A 13,670-nucleotide genomic window follows, 5' to 3' on the forward strand; every position below is an offset into this window, starting at 1 on the left:
ATTTTTGTTATAGGTCATTATCTCACAAAATGTGCTTGCACGCTGGTGACATCAGTGGTATGAGATTAATCTCTTCTTTTAGATCATAGCTATGTGCTGTGTGAGTCAGTGAGTTTCTGAGGATATAAACAGTGCCTCCAGCCCACTCTTTACACCCGCTGACCAACACTAACGTCATGGATGTGGAAACTCAATTATTTGGACTCAGTGGATCAGACATTGGCACTGACGAGAGGCCAGCAGTTCAATCCAAATACCCGAGGTTTGAAAGACTCATTAGCAGAGAGGGTGAGAGAAGGAGGTGGTGGTGGATGAAAGATAGAAGGGCATGAAGAAACTGTAACAAAACACTGAGAGAAAAAGCATTGCGAACAAGAATGAGAAATAAATAGACAAGCCAAGAGAGGGGCAGAGGAAAAGAGACAGGAAGAGCAGGGAAGAAAAAGACAGTTTAAAAAGAGAAGAAACTGGACAGGAATCTTGAAAGCCAGAGAAAGGGGAGAGAGAGGAGAGTCAGTGGAGAAAGTCACATGTTGAAACAGAAAGGAGCGGAAGCAGCCTCCATTCTCCCCAATACATTTGGGTTCAATGCTACACAAAGATTTTTTTGTTGTTGTTCTACTAGACAAAGGTTTACTCCCATGAGAAAGGCTGCGGTGACATCATCTCAACTGACTGAGTCTTTGTCCCGCGGACACAAAGGCCTCAAGTCATCCTGGTGGAGTCAGGCCTTCGGGGAAGAGGGGGGTTCGCTGTGTGTATGTGTATTTGTGTGTGTACGTTTGTGGGAACTTAACTTGCCCTTTTATGCTGTCTGGCCTATGCACAACATAGCTAATATTGTTGAGAAAGGTGAGCAGGCACAATACGATGTGGGCCACGTATGCAAATCTGCTCTGCATGATGACAGGCTGAGAAAAGCTCTTTTGTGGACTTCTTGATGTTCAGCTCCTCTCAAAGCCTTATTTCACATGTTTACTTAATGTCCTTTATGAGAGGTACGACATATATTAATTGCTAGTTCACAATGAAATGTCTACAGCTAAAATATTAATAAGGAGATGCATCTATGATCTGGGTGCTATTTTTGTTTAGGTAAGGGTTTCACCATCATTGGATTGATCAACGTCACTGTATACATTTGTCATAACCCGGCTCATAGGGTTAGAAAAACAGGTAAGTACACAGTGTTAAGGGTAAAGTAATGTATTTATTATAATTAAATATACAAACCAAGGGAAAGCTACCAACATGAGGTGTGTGTGTGTGTGTGTGTGTGTGTGTGTGTGTGTGTGTGTGTGTGTGTGTGTGTGTGTGTGTGTGTGTGTGTGTGTGTGTGTGTGTGTGTGTGTGTGTGTGTGTGTGTGTGTGTGTGTGTGTGTGTGTGTGTGTGTGGAATGTAGTGTGAGGTGTTGCATGCACAACCAAAGATAAGGCCAAACCAAAGCCAAACAGTGGAAAAAAAAATATATATTTATATAGAATATATAAAATAGTGTCCATGGTTGTACTTAAAGCCTATAGCAGCAACAAAATGCATTCAGGGCGGTGCTGCCATCCATGGAGGACCTTTACTCCCAGCGGCTCAGGAAGAAAGCCCTCAGGATTATAAAAGACCCCCATCACCCCAGCCACATACTGGTACTGCAGCATCCGGAGTAAAACCACCAGACTCAGGGACAGTTTCATCCGACAGGCAATAAGACTGCTAAACACCTTAACTGTTGAAGCAACATCCCTAATATTCATCTGGCTGCTACTTAGAAATGATTTATCTATTTATCTAATATATCATATTCCAATAACTTGCATATAGACTCTTATTGCACTATTTCAAACTATTTTTCTTTTTGTATTTACTATTTACTATATTTTTCTGTTTACCTGTTTTATTGTGAGGAGCCTGTGATCTAAGATTTTCATCGTCATCACTAGACTGTAGCTATGTTCGTACGACAAAATAAAAAACCTTGAACCCTTGAACCTTTTATGTTATAAAGGAAAGACTTGTCCAATATTTTGTGAAAAGAAAGTTATCCTTTCTAAAAAGCCATGAGCCACACAACACCTCTGGCTTTTCATTTAAGGTAAACTGGAAAATTACCGTGAGGTTTAGCTTCCTGATGTTGGGGCTGATGCTGTCGGTTTCCACCGTGGTGACCACCTCTGGAGTTAGAACGTACATTTTCCATGTGACAGCACAGCCGTTTGGTTTCTCCGCTGCATAGCACCTCCAAAGTGTCTGAGAGGACGGGTGATAGCACAGAATAAGTGTTAGTGTGTATGCCGTGACTTACATAACATGCCATCATTGTCAGATTTTCCTCAATGTCCAAAAATGTTTACCTTGGACTACGGCAGTGATGTAGCAATATTAGCCACTAATGTTTTCACATGTAACAAGCACTTTATTATGCACTAACCTATGAAAGGCGCTGTACAATCGAAGTAAATAATATTCAACAATGCTTTAACCTTTATATCGGCAGTTCTATTATAACCATTGTTTAATCACACAAAAACATTTTTCATGGAGTGGATTTCTGCACAAGGTGTCTTTGTGTCACAAGTGTCTAGACCATCTGTTGTTGTGCCTCAGTGTGTTCGGGTAATTGTAATCTTTGTAATGGTTAGTTTTGGTACAACATAGCTGCTTATTCGTCTACCGTTTCACACTTGGCAAGTAAGAGAGAGCTCACCTTTCCCATGGCTCAGTAAGAGCTTGCAGACAACAAATACCGTTGCTCTTTAATTCTCAGTTTCCAGTGTTTCCTTTCACTAGCGAGATCAAGAAAGTGCACGCTAGAACTTATAAAAACAATCAACTTGAGAATGTGTTGCCATGCCTATTGTACAACACAAACTGCAGTATAAGGAACATGTGTCTGTTGGTAAATCATTGTGAACTGTGTCTGACATTGTTTTGAATGTATAGCTTGTTGATTACTACACTACATTTTCTAAGGCTGAGATGCCTTATGTGGATGCTCAAGTGTACCTGTATGAGGCAGGCTGCAGCAGGGATCTGTCTGTTGAAATGCTTCTGTCTCTGCTTCTGCTGGACCTTCAGGGCGAAGCCTGAGCCCAGGATACCCTACATCACAAAGAATAAAGTTGCAAGAGAACAGATTGGAATAATGTTGTAACATTTAGGATAGATGTTGGAAATATTAATGTAGAATCTCACAAATATAATCTATTGAAAACAAAGATGGAGACAAAAATGATCAATGTGCTTCAACACAGATAGCACTGCTTGAGTCAAAACGTTGGAATAAGATTGAATTTTTCTACTGTTTTTCCATATTTCCTACTGATCATGAATTTTGTTTGATTCAGAGTGAAATGATATTTACAGCAGGCAGAGCGAAGAAGGAGATGGCGAAGACACTGAAGCAGGAAGCAATGGCCTTCCCTATCCACGTCTGAGGAATTTTGTCTCCGTAGCCGATTGTAGTGACAGTCACCTGAAGACAGAGAGTGGATTAAGTTTCTCTTACATCTCATAAAACGATCATCAGACAGAATGCAAGAGAGACATTCAATAATACATTACCCTGCCCTTTACTGGTGATGTTGAAATTAGAGGGTGCCTGTTCATTATCCTGCCTTAACCCTAGATTAACCTTACTGAGGCCTGTCCGCTCTAAGAGTATGAAGTGTTATTAATTCATTTACTGCTTTTTCATGCTGAATGACTTTTTGTCCCAAGACATTTATGAGCACATCTGTGGTTAACATAAGATTTAAAGTCGTGCTTTGGCAATTTGGCATGATTCTTTGTGGAGAATCTACATTTTACAGATTTGTCCATTAAATCAATTGTATAAATGTAATTCGACTAAGAATTACATACAACTTAATTCAGAGATATATAAAAATTCTCTCCTGTAATGAACTACTGACGTAATGAGATGTCAGTGAATGCACAGCTCTCGAAGCGTTACCACAGCAGTCTATAACACAAGATAATAGAGAGAAAGTTCATCAGCAGTTCTGGCCTCGCTCCACCACTGTCAGCGAGGGCGGGGCGTTTGAGGCTCTTGCTCCTCAAAGGGAATAAGATTCCCAACCGCTTATCCTCAGTGAGTGTAGGAATGTGCCGGGTTGAGGGGGGAAAACAAATACCTCTTGCATTTGCATGTACACCCACTCTGAAAGCCGAGCCAATTCTGACACATTCAGAAGACTCTTGGCTTACCTCGGTGTCTATGGAGTATCGCCGCGTGAGCCGCTGTTGTGCGCTCACACAAAGCAGCTGATGTAAGGTGAGATACTTAAAAGGGCTTTGGGAGTAAAAAAGAAGGAGTAAGGGCGGGAAGGGCTGGATGTAAATTGGGGGCGGGTGGAGAGCTGGGGGATTTAATCCCTCATCCACAAATCCGATGACTAAACAATGTCCTCCTGACCATCAGAGTGGAATGGTCTACTCAACAACACCCCTCTCATTCAGGAAGAAAGGGTGTGTGGCAGAAACCTCCTCATGTCTAAACAAAGGTCACAGACCTGGTCTTTGAATGTGTTTAAGAGTGTAAGTGCACTTATTTATGCATGCATGTTTATAAATGTATGTATGAATGTTTTACTGTATGTGTGATAACGTGTAATTTGGTTAAAACTACAAAATGGCGAGGTTATTACTATCAGCTCCAGTGGTGGAACATTTACTCAAGAAGTAAAGTAAGTATTTGTACTTAACTTGAGTATTTTACTTTCCTGCCAATCGACTCTATTACAACTCAAAGCTAAATATTGAACATTTTACCCAACTATATTTATTTAAATATATTCAAATGTGTCTTGTTATAAATTAAAGTACCCAACAGCTTGTACAAGAATAGCTTTTTGATAGATGAAGAGAAAGATAATTGGCTTCTATAAACATTTAAGTCATGTTTCAGAGTTATTTTTGAATCATGACCCATCGGTAGATTTTGGTGATTGACACCTCTTTTGAACAGTAAGAGCCAATAGAATTGAGGGGAAGTTCCTAAATCCATCTAAACATTACCATGGGTGAATGAGAGTGATGCGCAGCCAGCATGCCCAAAACCAGAAGCTGGGTTACAGCTCTCATACTGTACACTCTATATGAAAGCTACTCTTATTGACATAAATGTTATAATGGATTATCAGTAATCATTTCAAAGAGACACATTGGATTACCCTTCAGCAGCGTTTATATGCGTTTTAATGTCCTTGAACACAGAAAAACAGCAAAGGTAAGACGTATTGGCCGTTTTGGCCCTGGAAAGCTAAGTTGTGTGTTGTCTGGGTTTGCCTTCGCGAGTTTAGGTCGCACAGTGATGATACTTATGCCATTGGAATCTGTGGAATCTCAGCTTTCATATGATATTTAGTTGATGTTCAGATCCGATGAAGTATACAATATTTCTACTGTGAGTTATGTGCTAAGTAAGTTAGCACCCTTTCGCTTAGTGCTAATTCAGAGGCTTGGCGTTAGACTTTCTTCCCGTTAAGTGGGTATGACACATTAAATGTTAAGAAGCCCTGAGACACAGTTTCGTGAACATTTCGTGAAGAAAAAAAACGGTTAAACTCGGAACATTGGGGGTAAAGGCTTTACAATCTCACGGTCAGTCAGAGAAACACAAGACCCAAATAAAAAATCAATTACAAACGCCTTCCATCTCTTCTGTTTTCGCCAACGCTTCGGGAGCATCAATTGTGTCCAATGTAGCATTAGCTAGTGTAGCAGATCCCGCAACAACATATGCTGTTATGTTCAGTCATCGTTCTTATGTTGAACATTTACATTTACTTTGTAAGCAATTATGGGACGTATTTCTTCTTTCTTAGCAATTTTCCTTCATACTTTCTTGCCGTTAAATAGGTCATAAATTATATTCAAAGTGGTCTTAAAAAGTCTTACATTTGAGTTGGTGAAACCTGCAGGAACCCGGTATTTAACATTTGTAATGCAGGACGTTTACTTTTCATTGTTAAATCTTTACAATGTGATATAAGTACTTTTACAAAAGGATCTGAATATCTTTTCCACCATCAGCTATCAATTTCCTCATTTTGTATTTAACAGTGTTTCCTGGGTAAAGGTAGTTCAAATTAAAAACAGCCATTTCCTAACCATTAGCAATTGGCAGGAGAGGAACAGAGGCAGGGAGAAGGGGATATGAATCATGGCATTGGCTTGTCCTCCCGCTGAGCCCTGCACCTGCACCTCCGAATGTGGAAATCATGCCAAGAGAAGGAATACACGCTGGAGGAGCTTAGCATTCTCCAATCATTGCAATCTATTTCAGAAAAGCGTACACCCTAAACCATTGTAATGGCATATCATGGCTCTCAAGTTTACAGTCTCAGAAAAACAAAAAAGGTGCTAATCCCCAACCCTGATTATTTTCTCAACATTGTGATCAGAGCAACACAAACAACAGCTTTTTATTCAACGTTCCATAGAGCAGTGAAGAACACTGTGACCCCTCTAACCCTTGTTACATAAAGGGCAGTAATCCCACAATTAAAGTTTTAATTAAGGGAACTGACACTTTATATTGGTGCTCTAAAAGTTCTTTGAGGCAAAGAGCCCAGAGGTGAATGGTTTATTACCGTCTCTTTGTGGCGTGCTGATCCCCTGCACAAGGCAGCCATAGGTCTCTCATTACTCTGCGCTTTCAATTCAAATGTTTAATTAACTGCTGTGGAAACCTGAGCCTCCAAACTGAGGGGAAACCAGCTCTACGCACGAAAAGCATCAACACACCTGCATCTGTGTTGAGTGTTGCATGATGCATGCTACACGAAGAGCCAATGAGGAAAATAAAAACACAAGGGGGCTAATAATTGGTCTAACTAGGGTGGGCCGGCGTCTCATTTTCCCTGTTCAGACTTCACTTGAGAGGGCATTGTGCAGAGTCTTTGTTACGGAATTTTAGAGAGAATAATCTTTTCTCATGTCCATATGATTTGGCCTTTCAAGTATGGACGCTACGTCGGGAAACTCAAGTAGTATTCAAAGTTTAAAGTAATATATGCATTGGAAAAGACACAAGGTATAAAATTAAATAGACTGTAATATGGCTGGGAATACCGAATCCAGATTCTGGGAACAATTCTGCTGGAAGAACATAATACGATATTTTGTCACTCCAAAATGTAAATCTATCCAGCAGGGTTCTCAGGAACTGGGTAAATGTTGGCGGCATTGTGGCAAACCAATGCCAGTACACTTTTATATGTTTTGGTGCTCCACTTTAATCATTGGCAGAAATGAAAGAAAAAAACTATTAATCTTGGAATGTATGTTGAAAACTCTTTTGTCAAATGATACCTGACAATAATCCAGGACAAACTCATGGCACAAGATGAATACCTTTATGAAGCACTTTTCTTTTTGAGCAAAAAAGCCATCGTAAACTGCTGCAGGAAGACTCACCACCTAAGGATGACTGCTTGACAAATTTCAATGAAATATGGTGTACGGAGAAAATGATCTTTTCCTTTAGAGTACAATTTGATACGCAAAAATTATTGGCATACAGGGACCACATACTCCAAAAGGAGTAACCTACTAACCGGCATTCTCCTTTCTTATAAAAGACCTGTAGTATTTTAATTATCCAGAATATTGTATATTGTTTTGTTTACATTGTATATTTTTCATTTTATTTGTAATTGTTCATTCTCTTTTCCACTTTTTTAAGTATTTTAAGTATTGTAAAGTATATCTATCTATCCATCTATCTATCTAGTTAAAAACCCTCGCTCAGTAGAAATATGTGACCAAAAAACACCAAAGAACATTTCAAAACAGAAAACAACAGTTTAGGTCTTGTTTCTTCCATACTATTCATTTCTACTTCAAGCAGTGCCTTACCACGCCCCACCACAGGGCATCGGCGTAGCTGGCGAAGCCCGTCTTGCCCTCCTCATCCACAGCATCCTTCTCCGCCAGGTAGACAAAGTAGGAGGAAAAGATCAGGCCCAGGAAGCCGATGTACAGTGTGGTGATCAGCTCCTGCAGAAACACAGGTCAAAGAGGATTGTATGAACGTGTGAAATAATGCTCTAGGTGTTACAGAGTCAGGTTGGTGACAGTGCACATCAGCATTAACTAAAAAAAACATGTTTTATGTGACCTGTGAGTGACGTGCGGTGAGCTGCTGCTGCTGACTGACGCCAACCTTCCTCGTCCTGCTTAGTAAAGGGTGTCAGTTTATCCTTGAAGGATTTATCTGTTTGAGGTTCACTCTCGAAGAGAAGATTGCAGCCTTATTATGCTGGAGGCGTGAGATTGCACAAGTTGGACATCTTACTGAGTGCTTTCACTTAGGTCACCCACCACCTTCTGCATAGCAGGAAGGATAAACAGGGTTGGTTATTATAGCCGCCTGCTATACAATGGTTTTGAATCAGTTAGGCCTGTGGCAATTCCACCAAAAACCAAACCAATCAGTGAGAGTGTGCTCAGATAAAGAGAGGGGATACCATGAATAAGTCTGAAACATTGAAAAATATTATTTTTGCTACAAACGTGAAACAATTTTCCTTCACATGAGTTTACTCAGCGACACATGACTGGTTTAACATTTGTATGGTTGGAAGTCTAATCCTACAAAGCCTTCTTAGAGATATTTACCTACATTAAAAGTTACACTGTGTAACCAGAAGTCTGCAATCAGTATACAAGCGTATGTATTTTAATACAGTTAGAATCCAGCAATTACAAAGCAAGCCCTTCAATACCAAAATGCTATTCTGTGCACACATCCTAACATGCTAAGTCTAATCCTTTCCCCCAACTTATTGACACTGCTAAAGGCAATAGAGTTCCACTACACAGAGCACATCATTTGATGAAGAGGTCACCTGACAACAGTGAGATGGAAACCAACCACTTTTGGCTCAACTTGAACTAAAAAATAATTCTTGACCTTTGCACGCAATCCTCACTGATCAGTCCGGCTCTGCTCATGCATCAAATAGTCATGAATGTCAGATCCGACTTTATCCAAAGAACACGGTCTACTTCAAGGATTAAGAAAAGAACACTACATCCTCTGACTTCATGTCTATCAGCGTAATAAAATACAAAAACAACCGCCAGGATATGATCAAAAAAGGAAAGGCTACCATGATGATCTCTCTTCCTTTCCTTATAAAGCCATGGGATTAGATGTAATAAGAAGTAAATTACTGCAGAACCAGGAAGGGGGAGTGGGGTCTGTGCACCCTCTAGAAAGATCTACAGCCGAGTAATGCATTAGTAATGGCTTTTGTTTTCCAAGCCATATAATAAGAAATAATGCTAAAAACAAGCAAATAGTTTTACCATTCGTCTGAATTATTTTTAACCTACCTGCCGATGGATGAAGACTACAGATCCCAGGAGCCTCCACGTTCCTCCCTGTCGATCCACGTGTAGCATACGCAGGATTTGGAGGAAACGGATACCCCTGCAACGCACAACAACACCTCATTATCTTCTGTTCTCTGTCCAGCTACATGTATGATATAATGATAAAAAGCAGAACATAAATCGCTGTACCTGATGGCAGAGGTGGCAAACATCTGGCCATTGGACCCTACACCAAGCACGATGAGTGAGGCAATGACCACTATCAAATCTGGGAGAAAAAGAAACACGGAAGATAATCAAATCAGGTTGTAAACATTTCAGATTCAAGGAAATAATATACTAAAGTAAAGCCTAACATTGCTTGAAAGGTCTAAGTCAGGGGTGTCCATACTACGGCCCGGGGGCCAAATGCGGCCCGCGGACCATTTTGAATCGGCCCTCACCAAATTAAAAAAGTATAAGGAAATACAGTATGGCCCACAAATGAAACTTCTGCTTGTCTTATATTGTACTTCTTAAATATATCTGTTCAAATATCTAACACAGTATTAATGTGTTAATAGCCCCAATCTTCTAATAAATTCAGTCAATTCAAGTTGAAAACATTTTCTAACAAATCTAAGTTGATAAGAAAAAAGCCCAATAATAAATGTACATAACCTTGAAATATACCCTTCATATTTTCTCTTATTATAAGCAATCTGAAGCTCCTGTTTTAAGAAAATGAGCTCCCAACACAATGAATGAAACCCTCTGGGATGGAGGCTGTTTGTTTCTTAAAGGAGACCTATTATGCAAAATCCACTTTATCAACCTGTGTCCCCTCTGTGTAAAGAGATTCTGAAAGGTTCAGGAAAAAAGATTCTCTCTCTTTTTGTCCTGATCCATTTATATAAAAACCTGTCTGAAAATGAGCTGATCAGATTTTGGCCACTTTATGATGTCATAACGATTTTTTGGCTTGTGTAACTCCCCCCCCTTATCACCTGAATCTCCTCCTAGAGCACCATTGTGTTCTTTTTAACCAAATCTCTCTCAGAGGGGCGTGGGGAGTGGCTCCTTATTTTCATCTAAAGTAACAGACAGAGAATCAGCACTTTTGAAACAGGGCTGAAACAGAGGGGATTATGGGATGCTGCAATGATCTGTTTGGTGTATGGAGCCAAACACTTCAGAGACATGTTTTGTATATATCTGAGAACTATAATATATTGATGAAAAACAGTATAATAGGAGACCTTTAAAGCATGTTCAAGTATCAAGAATAATTTACCTACATTTGATTGATTTTTCTCATTTATGACTGAAGCTACAGTATGAGGCGATAAACCTCTAGTGAGTGGCCAAGCCCTTCGTATATTTATGGCCTTAGGTGAAAAAAGTTTGGACAACACTGGTCTAAGTTGTTGATCGACAAGGACAAAACAAGACATCCGTTGTATTAAAGTGGTAGCAAAGGAAAAGGCCAGGTGCACCTATGATTGATATGGGCTTCCTGATAAAGCGCAGACGTCCTTTGATGCCTGCATACTTGCTGCGACAGCCTGCCGACCACAGCCGGACCACATACTCTGTGCCAAAGAACATCACCAGCACAATCTCCTGTGGAGGACAAAGCAGACATACAGCAAGGGGTTACATTAATCCGTTGGTACCGAGACAATAACTGTGAAGCACATACAGGATTACGAGAGGATGTGGAAGTAGATAAGGTATCATTTCTAAAAGCATAGATAGCACTGCACCATGCATTAGGACTAATCTAGAGGCATTTATCAAGCCATTATTATCAATCACTTAGATTTATGATATGATATGAATGGGTAATGACAGGTGTGTGAGAGAGAGAAAAGGAGACACTAAGGTGGTCTAGTGGTACTAAGACCACCCAAACATGCATGGGGGAAAGATGGAGGTTGATAATGGCTGATGACAGCTCGTATTGAGACAGGGTCAATGGCTAAGTGATTGAAGCCACACAGAGAAACACCATCACGCTGCTGCCTAACAGATATGAAAGCTAACTAATCAACATGCTATCTTGTTAGAATTGTAAGCCGTTCTGCAGCACTTGAAAAATATAGTTGACTATACTTACTATGAGAAAATGGGGGCTTGATTATGAGTTTTAAATCATATGCACCTGCAAATCAGTTGAGATTGTGCTCCAATAAGTGCCATTATGCATTTGTTTTTCTATTATGAGCACACGTGTTGCCTCTGTGAATTCATTAAGCCTGTCTGACGGAGATCGTTTTTCTGGCCACCGTGCACGCATAATATTTAGCCACCGTACTGTCTGCTGAGCCCTAAGGCCATATGGGTGGTCATCTCGCTGATTGCTTGAACTGGCTGCTCCCTGACCAGCCCTCGTATGAAACTTAATACCACGAGCCCTGCTGCAATAACACAGCACCACAGAGCCCCCAAAACAATGACCTGTCAATCAAACCAGACACTACTTTGGCTGGGAAAAAAACTGTCAGCACAAAGACAAAATGCACTGATGTGAAGTGATAGTTTTGCAATAGACCAGTGAGCATTTTTTTTAAATCCATCTGAGATTTCCATCAGTGTTATCATAGCGAAAGGATAGGAACAGAATGATGGACGGATCCCTTTTGTTGCTTTCTAAAAGTTCAGTTTGCCTGTCTGTTAATGAATCAAGTTCACAAGCTCTGCGCTTGAGTTGTTTGGCATGGGCTGTCTGCATAAACAAAGAAAGAGGAGGATAATCAGGCAGAAATGGTTCAGTAAATCTCTATAACGTAGCCTTAATCAGAATCAATTACCATTTTGTTTCATTTTACTTATGCAGATTTGAATCGCTGAACCAATTAAAGATGTTTGAGAACATTCAGAGTCATAGACTAAGAAGCAGACACTAATTTAGATAACTAAAACATAAGCCAGCCATAGACTTATTGTTTGTGTTGAAAAGTGTCAGACTCGGTTTCAAATCCCTGTCGCTGTGTCTATACAACACTGTTTAGTAAGTTCTTAACTTAATCTTACAAATAAGGTTTTATTTGCACAAATGTTTAATAACCTCTTTGTATTTTGGACAGCAGGAAGTTTCTTTTTCACAAACAAGGTACAAACTTATGATAAATGCATCCTTCTGTAAATACAAAACATATGATGTTGCCAAATAATGTGGGGTTAATATCATAGGTGTGTATTAAATAAATAAAAAGCATACACTTGAACTGCCATACAGTCAGACCGAAACCTCTCACCAACGCTAGAACGAAGCGGTCACTGAGTCCCAATTCATCGAGTTTAGTAATTATGACATCTGGGTTACATTTGAAAGTCAAAGGAACAAATGAATTTGGGGTATTTCAAGGGATTAGTCATAATAATTCCCTAAAGTGGGTCACCCAGATGTTTTCGTATGTGGCAATTTTATGTTTACTGAAAAACAGCCGCTTGTTCACGCAGCGATAATCTAGTCAAGCCAGGCGAAGGTGAAGTTCATTCAAAAAGCTGCTGGGGAATGACGGTATCAGATGAAAATGTGATTAGATTGCTTCATCTGTGTGTCCCACTATGAGGGACTGTATGTATGCACACACGCACAAAGTCATTCATTAAATCTAGATTTTCCTGGGCTTTACAAAGCTTTCGCAACTTATAGATGGAACATCATACAGTAAAATACCCTTGTTATTAATGTAGGATTGCAGATGGAAATGTCAATCCGGTTTAAATTGCACATGCTTTGTTGGAGGCGAGTTATTTATATTTAATATCTCTGATTTAAAAGGTTCTTGTTTTTTGTTCCACTCCTGTTTAACAATTCACAAAACATGTACAATTTGATCAGTTTATATAGCCCAAGATAGAGAGGAGGAGAACACATTATACTTCTTTTACCTGCCCCTTACTCAAAAGTATGTCAGTCAAGGTTGTCGATACTTAAACAATTCAGAGCATTTAGGACTCAGTTCCAACAACTGCAACAGCGATGACCGAGGGGGAACATGGAGGGGGGGGGGAATTATGTACCATGACAATGTCGTGGACCATGGTGTTATCAGTGGTAACCAGCATTTGGATACAGTGAAGAATGTGGGAAATAATTGTCCACACACAAAGACTGACAGGGCATCACATGCACTACCATGCATGTAAACGGAGCACAGAGGAACTTGTGATGTCATTCTCTGCTCAGGATGAAAACACTCCCCTATCTTTACATACTTGTTTGCTGCCATATCCATGCTCTGATTGCTGTTTGTAGGACCTAATCCGATATTTGATATGGATTTTCTTTAACCTCCCAGTCACGAATAATAACACTTGTACCTCTCTACAATGCATGTGTGCA

The 13,670-nt window shown here is 40.0% G+C and overlaps 1 protein-coding gene across 1 annotated transcript in view; it reads right to left on the bottom strand.

Annotated features, from left to right (window-relative positions):
• The window catches only part of kcnq1.2 (potassium voltage-gated channel, KQT-like subfamily, member 1.2), a 107,538-nt gene that overhangs the window by 80,015 nt on the left and 13,853 nt on the right, over positions 1 to 13,670 (bottom strand). Inside the window, exons 3-9 of the mRNA XM_034218755.1 lie at positions 10,813 to 10,939; positions 9,527 to 9,605; positions 9,338 to 9,434; positions 7,856 to 7,996; positions 3,357 to 3,467; positions 2,999 to 3,094; positions 2,105 to 2,242 (exon numbers count right to left, since the gene is read on the bottom strand). Of these exons, the coding sequence (XP_034074646.1) occupies positions 2,105 to 2,242; positions 2,999 to 3,094; positions 3,357 to 3,467; positions 7,856 to 7,996; positions 9,338 to 9,434; positions 9,527 to 9,605; positions 10,813 to 10,939 (789 nt within the window). The remainder of the gene's footprint in view (positions 1 to 2,104; positions 2,243 to 2,998; positions 3,095 to 3,356; positions 3,468 to 7,855; positions 7,997 to 9,337; positions 9,435 to 9,526; positions 9,606 to 10,812; positions 10,940 to 13,670) is intronic.

This window comes from Gymnodraco acuticeps, unplaced genomic scaffold (genome assembly GCF_902827175.1).
Source record: "Gymnodraco acuticeps unplaced genomic scaffold, fGymAcu1.1, whole genome shotgun sequence".
NCBI classification, from domain to species: domain Eukaryota; kingdom Metazoa; phylum Chordata; class Actinopteri; order Perciformes; family Bathydraconidae; genus Gymnodraco; species Gymnodraco acuticeps.